Source organism: Homalodisca vitripennis, chromosome 5 (assembly GCF_021130785.1).
Source record: "Homalodisca vitripennis isolate AUS2020 chromosome 5, UT_GWSS_2.1, whole genome shotgun sequence".
In the NCBI taxonomy this organism is placed as follows: domain Eukaryota; kingdom Metazoa; phylum Arthropoda; class Insecta; order Hemiptera; family Cicadellidae; genus Homalodisca; species Homalodisca vitripennis.
In genome coordinates this window covers 50326499-50345606 of record NC_060211.1, presented here as the reverse complement: position 1 = coordinate 50345606, position 19108 = coordinate 50326499, and the positions used below count along the sequence as shown (strand labels likewise).

Below are 19108 nucleotides of genomic sequence, written 5' to 3'. Positions count from 1 at the left end.
CGGATCTTCGGCGTTAGACGGACAGAGTTAGTTACTTGTTCACTGATAACCATATCCTAACTTTCAAACAAGTGTCATGAGTCTATACGTATTGATGTATGTATTATAAACACTTGCAGGATTATCCCATTAAAATTGACGTACAGGGAAACAAGAGCTGCTCAATTAACACTTCTCGATGTACCAAATTATTTTAAAGAAATTGCACCAGACATCAGTTTTCCGGTATGGTTGGCCCAAAGATGTTTAATAAAATGGTTGAGAGAATATGGCAATGGTATATATTTGTGAACGAAAAGCCATAAATTTAAGATGAAATGTTTTAAAATTTATAATGGAATACAATGTATAAAGGTTTCATATCAGGAGTAAGTCTGGAATAGAATTTAACCTGTTTTTCTGTCTTTGTTGTTTGATATATTTTTTATTGTTTATTTAATATTTAATTATTTATTTAATATTTATTATTTATTTAATATTTATTATTTTATTTATAAAAATTATTATGTACTAGTTATTGTTGTTATGTTAATTTATTGTTGTTATTTGTTTTGATTTGTTTTCTATGTTTATACCTTGTTAAATTGCTTATATTAATTTATCTCTTGTTATTTATATACAGATGTGTGTAAGTAAGGTGTGTGGCCTAATATGTATGTAGATTTACATGCATATATACAAAACATTGTTATTGAAGGATATAAAGTATGGTATTCATGCGTGTTAGTTGTTACAGTAGCAAAATTGGAGAACATTGGTGGGCTCAATCAATTTAATTTGTGTACATAATAAAATTTTTTACTATAGTTACAATTTAAGCATTTATATTTAAAACATATTAATATACTGGGAAAAAAAAAGCATTTGTATCAAATATCACTTTTTAGAATGTAGTGCTTGGTTGGAATAGTGGTGAATGACTTGTGCATGGAGAAGATTTGGGGGGGGGGGGGGGTGGGGGGGGGGGGGGGTGGGGGGGGGGGGGGGTGGGGGGGGGGGGGGGTGGGGGGGGGGGGGGGTGGGGGGGGGGGGGGGTGGACAAGTCAGAAAAAGCAGAGTAAGTATATTCTAGCGCAACTGCATTAATAGTCTAACTTCTCGGTTCTGTTCTCCATTTATCTACCCTGCAATATTCAAACGACCATTAATTTGTCGGGTATATTTATATAAGGATTTCCGGCTGTTTGCAAGAGTAGCGCTTGGAAACCGACAAGATTACCAGCAAGATAATGCTGTGTAATTAAACAACGAAAAATCGAATGTATTTATTATTACAATACCTTCAAGTAAAGCTTGTCATGAACAAAACGAGAAAGTAATAACAATTGTATTATTACTAGTGTTGTATCTTTGAGACAATGGAAGCTTTAATAAGTAACATTATATGAAATTATTGTGACATTGACAAAATGTATTCTGTGACTTGGAACACCCAATTTTTGTCGCTTACCTTTTCCTTCGCAGCTTCACCATTTTTATGAAAATTATTTCAGTGATATATATTCTTATTATTCTGCTTGTTAGTGTGCGCATTATCAGTATTTATATTTGCAAGCCCGTTATAAAAACAATAATAATAATAGAAAGAAATTGTGTTAAGTGGTATTTTTGTTGTATGTGTACGTATAGAAATACAGAAATACAGTTTCTCTTTGAATGTAAACGTCATTCCGATTCCAAATCCAATCGTCCGTCATTCCAATCCAATCCTATTGGTTCGGCCTTCCGGTTTCACTACTGACTGATGTTCGTATTTTTAGTGGCGTACTGCCTATTGAGAATACGATAAAAATATATAATTAACAGAATAGTGTCATTTTGTGATTACATTTACTCTTTTTGAAGGTTTGTAAGCCATTAAATGTATTAGTTTTCGTAACTTAATTCATTTTAATATTAGTTTTGATTTACAGGGTTTTGTGGTGGAGGTTAAGATGAACACTTGTCGGCTACGTAGTCACATTAATTATTAAACTGATCTGAAAGAAATGTAAATACATCGTAGTTGGCTACATAACGGGAAGAAACTTTTCCGATTCCTATAGAATTACCAAAGGATATTTCCAAACAGAAAAAAATTTCTCCAGAACATGTTTGTGCCTAGGCATACACCTGCATTGACATTTCCAAAAAACCATTGTGAATACACGACCTTTACCAGCAATTTGTTTTGCTGATCTAGTAAGATTGGGATAACAATGATCTAAACCAATCCTTTAAACTATAACATGGCATGAATGGTGTAATTTAAATCCTATATATTTGCTTCCACATTGGTCAGTGACCTCATGTTTTATCTATAGGTCTAATCAAAATTCCAACCTCAAGGTATAACTATAAACCAAATGAGATTGGAGGCTGCAAGCCTGTTTTGGCCCTTCCTTACAAGTTTGGTAAATGGTTACTTTATTCACAACACACACACACATAGCATATGGTCACATTATTTTGTGGAGACAAATAAGTGACCTACACTCGTAATTCGATTTTTATTATCCAACAATTTGATATATCATCCAATTTCGATATTATATATAATAATCGTACTTAACAAAAATTAGCCTATATTATGTTAACAAGTAGGCTGCAGTATGATAGTGTCCAACAATCGAATGATCGATAATATTGAATCATTAATTAGGACAATTTAAATGCTGTCAATCACGTTTACCCTGTTAAGTAATTGTAAGTACTATGATGTGCAAACGTAGTACAAACAGTTTTATTGTGTTCTCTAATCTAAACTGCATATATTTCTTTGACACATAAAATATAGCTATCTTAAAATTCAATAATATTCAGTTTGATATTATTTCTAATTAATTTAAACATTGAAGTTAAATCATGTGTATTGTGTTTGAGTAATGGCCTCTAGAGAACTGGAAGTACTGTTGTTTTTCAATTACTTTATTACATAATAACATATTGGGGTAATATGTTTCTAGTAACCTGTTACCAGTAATAGTAAAAATAAAGTAAATGTCATAGTGTTTTGTTTTAGTTATATTATAAATATACATATCATACATTGTTTTTTATTCACCATACCATTATTACTTTTTATACTGTAATTTGTAATGCCTGTTACGTAATTTGGTTTTTAAAGTAGTTATAGCAAGGATTCTTTGGTCATGAATATCAATGATTAAAATATTGATCAATCTAGTGTCGGACGTTTATTATACTGCAGCTTACAATTTTTAATGAAACAAAATTTAACAATAGCATTAAAATATTACAAAACCATCCTAGACCTGGATATTGGAAAAACATTACAATATTTGTTACTCGCCCAGATAGCAGAGTGAGCAATTGATTTGTGTTTTAATAGAGGAGAAAAGGTTCTCTCCATTACTTATCAGGAGACAAATCCAAATGATGAAGCCACTTAAAACATCTTGTAATTTTTAAGAAATATCTCATAAAATTTCCTCTTACCAGCATTACCACTAAAAAATGTACTGTAACTAATAAGTTAAAATCATATGTTAATTCAAATGTCGAGTGAGGGCTGCTCATTAAAGTCTACCCAATATTGTCTTATCCAAAAGTAAAATGTTAAAAAGTAAATTTAACAGAAAACAGTTGTTTTTGAAAGGCCAAGAAATGTTTTTTTTTTTTTAATTCTTATAAGAGGAACTAGTAGTTGAACGGGCTGTCAGAAATGCTCCTGTCTATCAGTGCGGGCTACAACAGTACCTATGATGCTAATCTGCACTTATGGTGGTGAACGAAAAACATCACTCAATGCATTACAGTTTAAAATATTTCAAACATACTTAACCATTTTATTCTATGTATCTTAGTAGGGCAATGGTTGCTACACTTTAAGTAAAGAATTTTTAATTCCCATTACGAATAAAAGAAAACCACACAATGTGTTTTGGTCCATTCTGATAGAATGAAAGTAGTCTACTTTAATGTGCATTCGGACACTATTTTTTTTTTTTTTTATGTGCAGATAAACAACACTCACTGATGTGAGCTTTGCAACTGAAAACTAACCAATCAGAAATTTAGCAATACTGAGATACCCAAAGAAGTGTAATGGCAATCAAGACTGAATAACAAAGGTAAAACAATGAATAAACTTCTCAATGGAAGTAGAAACTGTGACTGAAATAACAAAAAAACAGGAAAAACTAGGGAAAATTCATAAATTAGCCTTAAATGCTGATGATAGACCCATATTCCTTCCACTTAACCTTCTGGTCTTTTTAAAAAAGAAACCTGTTATCCCCTCTGTATTATTTTAAGAAATTTTTAAAAGTGGTTGTTAAGTAATATGGCTGAAGTAAACATTATCCCAAGTTTCAACACACCTGTGGGCATGTTAAAATGTTGAATATGATGTGGTCTATTTGGTGACCAGCAGCTGAGGCTAACTGCCGGTGCACCCTCAGCCCAGCTCATTTTAGGTGAAATGGTGATTTCATGTATCTGCTTTTTAAAGTATTTTTAACACATTTCAGATTAACACGCTTTATCCTAGTTGTTACTAAACAGGAGTTTACTTGGAAATGTTTTACTGTTAAAATGTATGTTTTTTATAAATATATTATTATAAATGTGCTTGACCCCAAAGTTTTTCTTTAAATCAAACCATATAGCCTGTTACAACGAGGTTGTAAATGAGGAGGTTAAAAATTTAAAATATTAAAATGGGATAGACAAATTCAATTTGATTGCATAACAAAATCTGTGGGTGGATTTCTGTTGTTCCAATTAGAATACTTAGCTTGTGTTTCTGTTTCCTTTCAGCTATAATTTCTCGTTGATCCACTAAGGCTTGCCATCTGTTTCAGAATAAATACATAAGCTGATCAATCAGAACAGTTAAAAAAATGAAAATAATCAGCTGCAATTTGATTTCTTGCATTTCCTATGACTGTACGTCCTTCATACTATATATTGGTGTACATTTTTTTTAAATAAAAAATTGATATGTGACATGTTATTTTTGTTTTCTATATCAGTTATTTATTTCGTATTACATCTGTTTTAGCAAATAATATTTACAACACAAATATTTTTACCTCATTTTTTGGAGTACCACAATGATAACCCAAGAAAAAGGTTTCAACAGTATAAAATTCCAATAAAAATGATACTATAAGCGAGTATACTGTAAGGAAAACATTATATTATTAGTTCAAACTAAATTGGATTTTAATTAGTTAAAGTGTTTATTGTTTCTTCGTTACAGTGCCAAAAAAGCAAGAATCAACAAATAGTTTAACTTAATCCATTAGTACATAATAATCAACGGTTTAGTAAATATAACTTTTCGCTACCTTCCTTTACCTGTACATATTGATTTGTTTAGGTCTAGTATCTATCCAACTAACTAAAAATGGAAGTTGCTCTTGCTCAGGAGAAAATTTGGTTTGATAAGTACAAATATGAAGAAGCTGAAAAGGCATACTTTGAAAATCTCTCAAAGGTAAGGAAAGTTTTTTAGAAAATAACTTAAATATACAGTAGAGTCCTGATAATTTTAGTTGATTTTTCTGGATGGTACAAAAACAGTATCTGTACAACATCCAATGGAAATAAATTTTAATACTGAAAAGTCTGGATGGACAATTTTACCACTTAAGGATGTGTTGTAAAATTTTAGGTACTCACTTTTTTATGTACTTTGTATAATTGTTGGAACACTGTAAATACTTGGAATCTTATACTTGGTACAGAGATTTGAATCGCCATGACGAACTGTAAAATAAATAAATACCCTAGAAAATGTGTGGCTAGAAACTAAAAATGCTACATTTTAAATTTAACACTTAAAGCACTAAAAGAAAATATGGTTTCGTTTAATTTGTGTGCATTTAGAGATTTCTTGATTGGTTCTTTAATATCACTCAATCAATCTTTAATGAATTGAGTGATAATTATTAAAAAGTATTATAAGACTTAATATTAGTACTAAATGTTTCTTAATTTTTATCTCTAAAGTGAAATAGATCATGTTTGAATAATTTAAACATTAACTTGGTACAATTTACAATATAACTATTTGCAGCCAACCACAAACTTAATAGTATTATTAAACCTATGTACATTAAACACAATTATTACTATAAGGCAGAAGGGTCAAAACAAAAGGCAACCTGTCCTATATAAAACATTCCTTGATCGACTAATACACACACTCATCAGAGCTTTTTCAATTATTTTTTTTAAGACAAACTGATTGCACTATCTCAACTCAGATGTCAGTTTCCAAAATAGATTAGTTGCGAAGACAGCCAGACTAGTGTGATGACACATCTACCTCAAACACTTCAATATATTATTTTCTTGCAATTTAATTGCTAATATCAAATTGAATAATATGAAAAAATCAACTAACATAAAATGTGTTATGTTACTAATAATGATGATACATTTTTAACAACCATAGGTAAAATTTATTTGCAAATCTTTTTCTTTAAATGACTGCACTTTTAATTTTTTCATGTTCTACTAACTTGCCATTCAAGTGTTGGTTTACTTTAATGATTTGTTTTCCTATACCCTATAATTCCAGTTTTTTAGGTTTGGTTGTAGGTTTGTTTAGTTAACTAAGTAAATAATTAAATTTTTTTCTCATATATTGTGTATTGCCTCGCTACAAAAATAGTGAAAAGTTTTTCTTTAACATTTACCTAGAATTAATGTTTAACTTATTATTTGTTGATATTTAAAGCAGCACATATCTAAAGAAGTGCAACTACCATAAAACCTTATATATTAATTTAAACGAAATAACAAAAAATTTTGTTTTAGAACGTTTTGATGCTTTGTTATCAATTCCACTAAAGTTAACATTACATCAATTTTAGTGGATAGAACACAGTTACATGTAAAACTTATTAATTGACTAAGCCGTTACTAACAATTAACATGCAAATATAACTTATTACAGAAGTCACTTTCTAGCCACACATTTCATTTAATTAAATACTTTTTAAATTGTTATATAATTTTTTTCCTCTTTGTATTAATTTAAATCAGTGTTAGCGTTTAGGCATTCTGTACTTATCACTTTTTCCTCCCAAAGAAAATTATAATTTTGTATTATAATTAACAAAATGTGCTAAAATTAAGTATATATAATAATATTAAAGGATTACTGTACTGGTAATATTAATAATGTTACACAAACAGAATTTCTTTTCTAGTAAACTACAATGTCAGTTATGAAATTTTGAATTTGCTTCTCAGTTAAGCTTACAAAGATTTGTTTTCTAACTCTATTGGGTATTTCGCGGATGGATTTTTCCTAGGATTCAAACAAATTTAATTTAATAACAAATTGGTTGATGTTGAAATTAAAAAATTAACTAGTAGAAATTCTAAAAATTATAACTAGTGGAAATATTTTTGTTAATTTTATCCAATAATTGTGTAACTCAAAGAAATATGAATTTTTGTTTAGTTCAAATATTGTTTTACCTGTGGTTAGTGAAAATTTTAACTAAAATGTTATAATTTTCATCTTTGTAAATTATTAAGGTTTTACTGTTCTGTCCAGTTACTCAAATAACTTTTTGCATTTAAGAAATTTGATAACACTTTAAAAAAAACCTTTGGAACATTCTTTTAGTAAAATGGTATAAAAAACAACTTCCTTGCCATTTTGTTGAATCTGGTATCGAGTCTTGAACGTAATCCAGTAGGGTTCATAAAAAATCCTGAAGAAATGCATCTATTTTTAAATTTTTATTGTTTCTTTACATAAATTTAATCTTTTTATAAATCAGTAAATATTTGTCAAATATTATTATATCATATACATGTTTTTTTTTTTTTTTTCAAGTACAAAGTACATTATTTTCATACACATAGATCAAATAGTAACTGATATAAGAATACTATAATCAACTGGAAATTCAAATTTCTATCTTTTTCCTGCTTCTATAGTCTTTCCAACATAGTTGTGCTTATCTGGTATTTTATCAGTTAGAGATAAATGTGACATGATTAGCGATCTCTTCTGCTTGTATCAATCATTTCTACCAAGTTGATCACCTGTTCAAGTGAAGTCAAATCTTTCCTCTTACTACCCAGCAACTATTAGAAGTCGAACTGTGTTACACTTTCTGAACACAGTCATCCATATTAAATCAAAGTGAGCACTTTGTAGTAAATAGTTGAGTTTGCTTACACTTTTATGTATCTGCTAACTGTGACTAAATGTCCCCAGCAACTTCTAGAAGTTGAACTGTATTACACTTTTCTGAACAATCATCCCCACTAGATCAAAGTGAGCACTGTGTAGTAAATAGTTGAGTTTGCTTACACTTTTATGTATCTGCTAACTGAGACGTTTACATTATTTAAATGGAATTTAGAGAACTCCACACAGCTATATGTAATAGAGAAGCATCTTCCTAATTTCACGGTTTAAAAGTTGGCACTTTTTTACATGATTATGATAGAGTGAATCTAAATACAATACTGTTTTAAAAGAAATGTGTCATCTGATTAGAAAAACTTGTATGTAAATGTGCTTAGTAGATTGAATATATGGACAGCTGAGAGCTGTGAAATTTTAATTATTTTTAGCTTTAGGTACAAGTTTTGATATACCACTTAGCATGCAGGTCATCTATACCATTCCTCATACACTCAGAACTTGTGGCAAGGCACAGCTCTATTCTATCACTAGTTCAAACAGTAATTTAACAGTAACTGCATTTACAATAATTTTCTAATGATGGTGATGGGTGGTGAGGGCGAGAATACAATAAGTATTGGTTGCACCTCTTCTTTTTAAGTCGAGTCTAAAGCATGAGTATGTTTTTTTAGTTTAAAAAACTGCAATTGTTTACATTAAACATGTAATAAGAAATTAAATATGACCTGTAATAATTGAAATGATTTTATATAAGAACATGTCACTTAGATGCATTACAACAGTATTATGTTTTAGATGTAATGTCTTGAACTTTTTGAACAACCAAGGCATATTTTGAGAAGTTTTTTTAAAATAGAAAGTTGCTATGCAAGTATCACGGAAACAAGTAATGGTGAATTGTTAGATAGCTGTCATTGTTTTTGTTTTTGTTTCAACTTTAACTAAGTATTGTCTCAAAACCTGATTTTTCTTAACAAATTTAATTTAGTATTTAAATACCAGTTCTTTTTAGTCAGGACAAAGAAATGTAATTAAATCATTTATTTATTTTTTTTTAACATTTGTATCAGTGTAATTTATTTTATCTTAATTTTAATAATTCACAGGAAACATTTTCTAAATACTGTACATGTTTCAATGATTGGAATTAATGTACAAGTGTCATTTCTATTTATTTCATGTGACATATTTTTATTCACGGGTTCAGCATCAATGGTTTGGCCATCTCGTACACAATTTCTGAGTGCCATGGTCACCCCTGTCTCGATTTACACTGAACAAAGTATTTTCTGAAGACACATTAAAATTTCAACACTACATGAGTGAAAGCCAAATTAAAATGTTTAAATACTTCCCTTTATTGATTATTTTTAAGGTTTACTAGGAACAAAATAGTTTAAAAACTAAGTTTATAGATTTCAAAAAGATTATTCTCATATTTGTGAACCTCCTTTTACTCACATAGATCATAGTATTATATATATATATATATATATATATATATATATATATATATATATATATTCTGGGTTATATGATAATTCTAGTGGTAAGATTGTAAGTGATAAAGGTATGTTTCTGATGGCTAAGTGATTTATAATGTTTTATCAATTGGATTATGTTTTTGCAAGCTGCAAAAATTGGATGGATTTTCAAATCAAACACCTGAACCCCCTAAAACCAATATTTCCCGTTCCCCAGCTCCCAAACCAGCTAAGGATGATACTGTCAAACCTGTCCCTAATCCTGATCCTACTCCGAATCCTGCTCCAAATCCTATTTCTAATCCTGTGACCTACATCACTATTACTGAACCTCGTATGGACGACAAACGATTTAAAGTGAAGAATCGAAATAAAACCAAGAAGGATGATGAAACGAAAGTTGAGAAAACTGTAAAAACGGAGATGAAGGTGAGCGTCACTGGTACATGTGAGGGAATTGGTTTTCATTTTGATGTGTTTGGAAAGTAGACTATTGTGAGTATTAATAATGTTTCAAGTAACCATTGGTTGATGTTTGTTTCTAATAATTTACCAACAATTATAATTCCTAATGGTTTTTACAAAAAGAGTTATGATTATCATCAGAAATCCTTCTCTTTTATTTTTTTAACTTAATATAACCCTTTCAACCCTGTGGCATCAATATCCAATGCGGTAAAAACCTCGTATATTGCTGGTGCCAATCAGCTTGACGATCCATATATAGACAATATTTAATACCTGTATAGTACATAGTTGAAATTTCCGAATAATCTATAGTTGCATTCGATCCATTGATTAATGCCTATTTTGTTTCTTTCTTATAGATCTTTGGAATGGTAATGAATTAATATGTTGTTATGGTGTGTCAGCCCATGGATTATTATGGGTTACACGCTTGGCTAGTAGCACTGTTTACTTTGTTCCGTAATTGTATTTTGGTATAAAAACAAACCATGAAACATTGTAAAATTTACATTTAAATGTAATAATATCAATATTGATTGATATTTGGATGTTTCTATAGCAATGATCTTTTGTTTGTTTTATTATTTCCTGTACTGCTGTATAAGAGTTTCAATGTATTGTTGACATTAGTTTTTTAGTACACAGTACATGAATAAGTAGTGTTGGTTTGTGCCTTATTATTTTGATGTCTTTTATTTATAACAATGAGTGAAGAAAACTTTGTAGACAATGAAAATCGTCCCTTACAGGCTTTAGACTAGAATATTAGCTCAACATTTTTCAGTAGTAGGCCAGGTGCTGCTGGTGATTAATTATTTTGTATAAAATGTTTTTATTCGGAAAAATATAATATTTGACTTGAACTTTGATTTAATATTCAATGAAAAAAATAATAGGCCTACATATGGACAATATTGAATGAAACTTAAAAGTTCAGAAAAACCTAAAAACGTTAATTTGTACTAACACATATTAAAAAATATTGTACTTTATTTTTACCAGGAAAAAAGTATTATATTTGTGTGTGTTTTTCAGAAAGGTTTGCAATATATAAAACTGAGACCAGCTATTTAAGGGGTTAATACACAAAAATAGCTGTGGCACCCAAAGGTTAAAATTCAGTGCTCCAGCGACTCTGGTTTAGAAAGGTTTTTTATCGGCAACACTTATTTTATCCTAAAAATTGTTTTAAGCTAAATAAATGTTCCTAGCTATTGTAAATTTCTTCTTATTGTTAGATAAATGTAAAATAACATTATCTTCCGGCAGTTAATTCTGCTCTACTGTATGTCAAATTGTAAATTACACAAACATATCTGGTAGTAATATGTATGTATTTCAATATTCATTGTCCAAAATTAAGTTTAATTCAATTATTTAAACATTATTTATATCTTAAATTAAAAGTAAATAATAAGTAAGGAAATAAGTTCAAGTCTCACTGGACTCACAGTAATGTTTATTCGTTGGACTTAGCTCCTCGGGCTAATTGTTTTCTTGATCTTCGTGTATTATCGCCTTTGTCCTCTGCTTCAGTTACAAATTATTCTTAATTAGTTTATGTTGAAGTTCACTGTAAATGATTCACTATCTTTATAAATCATAATTATTAATTTTAAATTTGTAACCTACCTAACAATTTTTTTTAAACAAATGTGCATCGAAAAACTTGATTTAAAACTTTTGTAAACTAATATCTTTTTATGCAATTTTATATATGACTATTCAAAATTTAGGCAATATAGAAAGCTATATAAAAACGGTGTAGTTATGAAAATAACTGTTAATATTTGAAAGTCAATATTTCTAAATTTATACAGTCACAGAGAGCAATTACAATTTATCAAAACTTTTAATTAGATACTTTTAGTGATTCACAAAAATAAAGCGGTGTGGTAAAAAAAAATTCACCATGTATTGCTTTGGGTATTAACCCTTCAAAAGCTGTTGACGTGTATACACGATCTCATGACTTGCTCTTAACGCCTTTGAGGCGTACACCTGTTCTGGCTATATATTATTTTTTTGAGTCTTTATAGTTACCAAAACTGATTAAAGGAAATTGACCAATTTTAGCACATCGCTCAAGGGTTAATATATAATAAAGTGTATACAACATGAATATTCCTGTTTAGAAGGTTCTGTTCTAAACACTCGCACATGTTTTTCAGTTCTGGGGTGAAATGTCTTTCTCAGTCATTTCATTCGCTGGACTGTGTCCTGTAAATAATTAAAGTACTTAACTTAATTAGTACATAAATTAAGGGTGTACTAAGTACTAAATTATGTATGTAATTAATGTGTAATATTATTGAACGGGTGTATTATGTTTTGTAAATTAACAATTTAACATTTCGTAAGTTAAATGTTTATATGTCTGAACAATTTTAATGTTTATTAAATCGATTTCAATGGACTAAATTAATAATAACTTTAACGTTGTGATAAAAAAAATGTAATACTGAAAAAATACAAAATTTAAAAGTATTTTTTGCAGTTGTATAATATAATTAGTAAAAGTTTTAGTATTGAAATTTGAATTAGTGATCGTAATTAATCTTTATAAATAAATAAAAAAAAATTTATAAACCTAGAGTTTTTCTAATGTAGTATATTACTTATAACTAACTGCTAATTTATTATACTAATAAATTATAATAATAGTAAATCTTTAATGATATCAAAAGCAATATGGAATATTGTACGAGGGTCGTCCACAAAGTAACCTCCGTTTTGAAATAAAAAATAAACCAGTTGAGATACAAAAAGTTTATTATATAAATGTTAAAACTACAGCTCTTCTCTACTTTTCTACATATTCACCATACAAATTCAAGCACTTATCATATCTTTTAACAGTTTTTGAAATTCCATCTTTAAAAAAAATCTGCCGCCTGAGAACGTAGCCAACCTGTCACAGCGTTTTGAAGCTCTTCATCACTCGCAAACCTCTGAGATGCAAGCCACCGCTTCATGTATGGGAAAAGATGGAAATCACTGGGAGCCAAGTCCGGGCTGTAGGGTGGGTGGTCAAAAACGTCCCATTTGAACTTTTCCAAAAGTTCTGTTGTTCTTTGAGCTGTATGAGGGCGGGCGTTGTCATGGACAAACAACACCAGATGTCAGAAGACCACGACGCTTGTTTTGAATCGCTCGTCGTAGCCATTTTAAGGTTTCACAGTAAGCTGCAGCTGTAATGGTCATACCACGCTCCATAAATTCAATGAGCAAGATGCCCTTAGCATCCCAAAAAACTGTAGCCATCAATTTTCTCGCTGAAAAAGATTGGCGAGTTTTCTTTGGCTTGCTTGGCGAAGCGGTTTGACCCCATTGCATTGACTGTTGTTTTGTTTCGGCATTCACATAGGCTACCCAAGTCTCATCTCCTGTAACGATCCTGTTCAAAAATGTTTCTCCTTCAATGTCATACCGAGTAAGAAAGTCTATGGCAGAACTCATTCTTTTCATTTTGTAATCATCGGTGAGCACTTTTGGAATCCAGCGAGCACAAAACTTGTGATAGCCTAGTTTTTCTGTCACTATCTCATACACAAGACTTCGAGAAATTTTAAGAAAATGATCTGAAAGTTCCGAGATTGTGAAGCGACGGTTCTCATGAATTTTCTCATCCACTTTGTTCACCAAGTCATCACTGACGAGAGATGGTCTACCACTCCGGTCTTCATCGGGAACATTCGTTCTTCCATTTTTAAAAAAAACGAACCCATTGACAGACTACACCTTCACTCATAATGTTTGGGCCATACACCGCACTCAGTTCACGATGAATCTCAGCTGCTGTGTAACTTTTTGACCACAGAAATCTTATTACATCACGCACTTCACACTTGGCAGGATTTTCTATCACGCCGCTCATGTTTTTACGTTGTAACAAAGGAACGCGCGATCACACGATGCTCTCCCTTGCACAGCTAGAAGCGTACTGAATGGCTGCGCACACCGATGTGAGAATGGCGGCGCTACCCCACTAGTTATCACACCACGCCTAAACGGCGGTTACTTTATGGACGACCCTCGTAAATTAAATAATTTCAAACAAGACTTTTAAATGTTATTAAAACATTAGTAGAATGAGAATTAAATCTAATAAAATTTATTTAATAAAAATAATTACATCAACAATTTAGTATTTTGAATTAAATTCAAAATGTTCTTCTAAGTAATTCCATTTTTACCCGTGGGTTTAGTCTACGTTTTTGAAAAATATTTACATAAGTAAAATTCATTTCAAGTGTAGAGCAATGAAAACATAACACCAAAAACTATATTAGTTAAGTATACCTATCCATGTAGCATCATAAGCACTTCATTTGCCAAGTTTCAGAATGCCCAGCAGCAGATAGTATGCAGTTGTCAACTCAGATTTTTAAGCCTTCTAAAACTAAAAACTCTTAAACTTTTAGATGTCAAGTTCAGTTTTCGACTTTTAGATGACATGTTTATCAGTATTGGAATAGTTCTTCAGACCTTTGTCTGCTTTATCCCTTAATTGTTTAATAATAAAGCCTTCATTTTAAATGAATTCAAATTATGAATCCCTGATTGTTTTATATTTATTATATAGAAATAAAGTATGCTGCCTCAGATATTAAAGTATAAATGCAAAACAATGCAAAATTGCAGCCAAAATATTGTGAAGATGCTGCAACTTGTCAAACTAAGTTTTTTCTAAACTTTTATTTATACATTTGAAGCATGAGTTTTACATGATATTTATAGATATTTGCTTGAAGTAACCAGGCTCAACCTTTGATTCTTGCAAAGACTTCAAGTACTACATTTGTGATGCAATTTTGAAAAGTATTACAAATTTCAAAGTTACATTGTTATGGACTTTATTTCATGTCCTATCCCATGATAGAAAGAAAAATTTGAACTTATGTTTTTATTGTACAGTACTTTGGTGTTATAAGTGCAATGCGAATGAGTATTATTTTACTGTACAGAATAATGTATGTTAAATTATATTAAAAGTCTAATTCTAGGACGAATATATTCAAATTGGAAATATCTCCAATTTTAAGGTAATAATCACTTGATGTGTTCTTAACATACACTGATATTCACTATGTTGATGGATTGGCTGATGGCAATGCTAGTTTAGTAAAAATACATTATGCAGAGAGTTTCCCTAACAGGCACCAATCGGGTTATAAGGTGTTTACTACATTCCACAATCATATATCATAGTATTTAGTTACAGTACTGAATAATTTTCCATCTATCTATCCATCTTATGTAAAATGTACACTAATAAGATCATTATACTTACAAAGTTTCCACTTGATATCTCAAACCATTTGATAGGTACAAATTAATTTATAAAAAAAACCCAGTCAGACAGATAAGAAACTAAGCAAGCAACTAATTGCTCAGATGCAAACTACACAATGACAAGATTTAATTGTGAGGATTACAAAAATTCTAAACAAGGAGTAAAAATACAATAGAAAAATGCTGAAAAATACTCATAATGAACTTACAAAAGCCATAGTATAAGCAAAAATTTGCTGAAAACATTCGTTCAAAATATTTATTGAATTAATGAAAATCTATTATAAAAAAAAATTAAAAAAATATGATAGCTGACATGGGAATGAAAAGGGTTAAGAAGTAACTTTCAAAGAACCTACTCAATTAGTCTAGTAACTACCAATCCAGTAGTTAGACTGTTACTTAGAATTATCTTCTATTATTCACCTCATATACAGGATGTTTATGAGCCATCTTGCAATCTTTTAGGATTTGTTCTTTGGGTCAAGGTAAAAAAAGTGTACTATAGAAATTGGTCAGAAATGTTAAGTTTATTGTCTGTCTATCTCCAGGTGTTATTTAGATTTGATTTTCTATTTCAGAATAAAGTAAAGATAAAAATTCAAATTTTGTCAGTTATTGCTCTTTGCACAGTTGTTTAAAATCAAGAAAAAAAGGATTATCATATTTACAAATCAAGACGATGGGTGATTGAAAATTTTAAAGCTTAATAACGTAAAAACTAATAGGATTATGAGCATTTTTAAAGAATAATAAAAGTTGCTAAATTTAATTGCAAACATTATGACACAGATCAATGAATAATATAGATGCTTTTTACTATGTAGTGCATGATTAATTGTAACAGTGCCATAAATATGTAAACCATAAAAGTAGTGATGGTGTACATTACTACACTTAAAAGTTTATATATACATTATTTTTATGTTCTAAGTTTCAAAATGTTTGTAAATAATTTTAGCAACTTTTATTATTTTTTTATTGTTTTTTTATTTAAAAAATTTTATTTGTTGTGAACATGATATGATAAACTAATGTTAATTTTTATATTGATTTGAGATTGCAAAAGCAATAATTAAGCCTACTTTGAAATTTGTCTATCTGTTTCTAAAATAAATAATCATATTTTAAAAACAATGACAGACAGTAAACTAAGTATTTTTAAACCATCTTTATACTATATGTTTTGTTTGCTTTGATCTGAAAACACGAATATCCAAAAGATGACTGGAGAATTTGTAAACAATTTGTATAGTTGTTGCTATTGCCCTGGTGACACAGCAGTTTACTGGGTAGATTCCACTTTGCCCGTTTATAATGGTGTCATTCTCGTAACCGGACAATTGTTATGTTCTGATGACAATGATATTGAGTGACTCACAATGATTGTTGAGTTTGATCTTGTAATGTTTCAGCTCTTGCATGAGTAGTCTGCTTGCGTAGTTTCCCCGAACAGAAGAGTTTAATGCTTGTTTGCATGCTGTACTACTACTGAGGTTAACGTGTTTGTTTCTTTGGTGTCAGGTTTCCTCTAACAATGCTATAATGAAAAACTCTTTGGCAGAGGAGGTAGCAAAGGCTCGACAACACATAAAAAGTTCTCTTGAGTGTGTGAGTAACTACTAAATTTACTGCTCAATCTAATTAACTAATTTCATTATTTTTAGGTCTCTTAGTACTGGTAAATTAGTGTATTAGTTCATAGTAATTCAAGGTTCACAGGAATTGAATTTTAAATGATTTTTGCATGTGGTTTTTTAAGAAATAAAATATTTTATTTTGTATAGAGCTTACAGTTATTTGATTTGTTTCTTGTACTTCTGATGAGTATTGCTATCACATCATAAGCTCTCATCAAGGATTTTTTGTATTTTGTGAAACTGTTATTTCACTGTTCAAATGGTTGCTAAAAAGTAAAATCAAGGTATCAATAAATCAATCAGATTCTAATTCGCTAAAAAAAGTGTGGAAAATAGTGAATTTGTTTAACGTTGATCAAATACAATCAGCTTCTTGATGCGTAAACACAGTAAATGTACCCAGGTAAACATCACTATAAACTCTAATAAATAATTATTTGTCATACAATTTGTACAAGCATTGACATTATTATGTATTAACTGTCTATGTATACTTTTAATAAAATTAAATAAATAGATTTATCTACGGACCACAATGTAGTTTAAAGTTACAATTCAGGTTTAAAATAACTCATTGAACAATTGCTAATTAAAACAAATCATTACAAAAAATCTGTTTTCTTGTCCAAAGAACTCATCAAGTGAATAGAAGGCATTGCCTAACAACCATATATAAAACTTATGAAGGAACTTACTGGATATAAAACAATTTTCAATATAAATCTTTTAATTAATTATTAATTTTTAAAGACAACAATATGACAACAGTTTTTGACAGCCTATAATAATCTATTACAACATTTTCCCTATTCCTAGTATTCTATAAATGGGTTTTGGAAACAAAATTTAGTTTCAGCTTCCCGAATAGTTCAACCTAAGAGGTAGCTTTAATAAATTATGAAGCCTCACTAAATATTTTAAATTTTGACAGATATAAAAAAATATTATGAATTCAATAATAACTGAATAACAATGAAATAATGATAAAATCTAATAGTAATAACAAAAGCGTTAAAAAGTAAAATAAAAACGAACAACAGACACAACATAAAAATGTTCGCATAGTGCTAAGTAGCAATTCAATGTCAAAATAAGTCTTGAGGGTGGTGCTAATTCATTTGATTTTATATTGTATTTTTTAATTCTTTAAAGGGAGATATTTAATTTCATTAATCAAAAAGTTATAAAGCTATAGTCACTAGTCACATAAAGGTTTATAAATATTTTACTGTACAAATTACAAATTATATTATTTCTGTTACAAGCTAAATAACAGTTATATAAAGTATGATTTTTAAGATCATATTAGTTATTGTCAACGTAAACACTGAAGCAAAAATGCTATATAAACTGTTAAAATCTCTAAATTAATGAAAATTTGCTTACAATGAACATTTCAATTAGCTCCATTTATTATTCTAAAAAAGAATAACTTGAAGCTTAATCACCAGAAAAAATATATCTGGGATATACCTACATAGTTGTATCAAAAATATTGTAAGGGAAGTCATTAATATAAATAAGAAACAACAACTCCTAAAACATACCCTTGAAGCATACCATGTTCAACTGTAGAATATTTAGAATATACACCCTTGAAGTTGTGGATATATGAGAAAAATAATGTGCAAGATCAATCACAATTTAAGCGTTAGAATATTGTGATGTATTGTATAGAATATATGCCCTTGAAGTTGTGGATATATGAAAAAATCATGTGCAAGATCAATCACAATTTAAGCGTTAGAATATTGTGATGTATTGTATCAGATGCTATTGATATATCAAACATCTTACTTATAGGATTTCTTCAAAGATATAAAATTCATTCAAAAACTCAGTTGCGTTACATTCCTAATCTAAACACTAACTCCTTTTTGGAAATTTGATTATTATTTTTAATGCATTGATTGTTTATTCAAATATATTTAGATTTTAGGAATCGTAAAAAATCAGTCTCCAGCTGTCACAGGATGGATGAATTATTGCCCTTTTCAAAGATTGACTAGATATTTTCAAGAAATCTGAGAAAAATTGTCATTGACATAAGTATTAAAAATACTGTGTAACATTTCCAATTATGTTGTTTGCGTAAG

General features: G+C 29.5%; 1 protein-coding gene across 5 annotated transcripts in view; it reads left to right on the top strand.

Moving 5' to 3' along the window:
• Window positions 1-1689: 1689 nt before the first annotated feature.
• LOC124362152 (probable elongation factor 1-delta) overlaps window positions 1690-19108 on the top strand; it is a 40026-nt gene continuing 22607 nt past the window's right edge. Inside the window, exons 1-5 of one of the 5 annotated variants that reach the window (XM_046816390.1) lie at window positions 1703-1845; window positions 3962-4073; window positions 5327-5443; window positions 9757-10038; window positions 16897-16983. In XM_046816390.1, the coding sequence (XP_046672346.1) occupies window positions 5354-5443; window positions 9757-10038; window positions 16897-16983 (459 nt within the window). In that variant the 5' untranslated portion in view covers window positions 1703-1845; window positions 3962-4073; window positions 5327-5353. Of the gene's footprint in view, window positions 1846-3961; window positions 4074-5326; window positions 5444-9756; window positions 10039-16896; window positions 16984-19108 lie in introns of all 5 variants that reach the window. The other 4 variants (XM_046816389.1, XM_046816394.1, XM_046816392.1 and 1 more) reach the window with 4 other exon arrangements.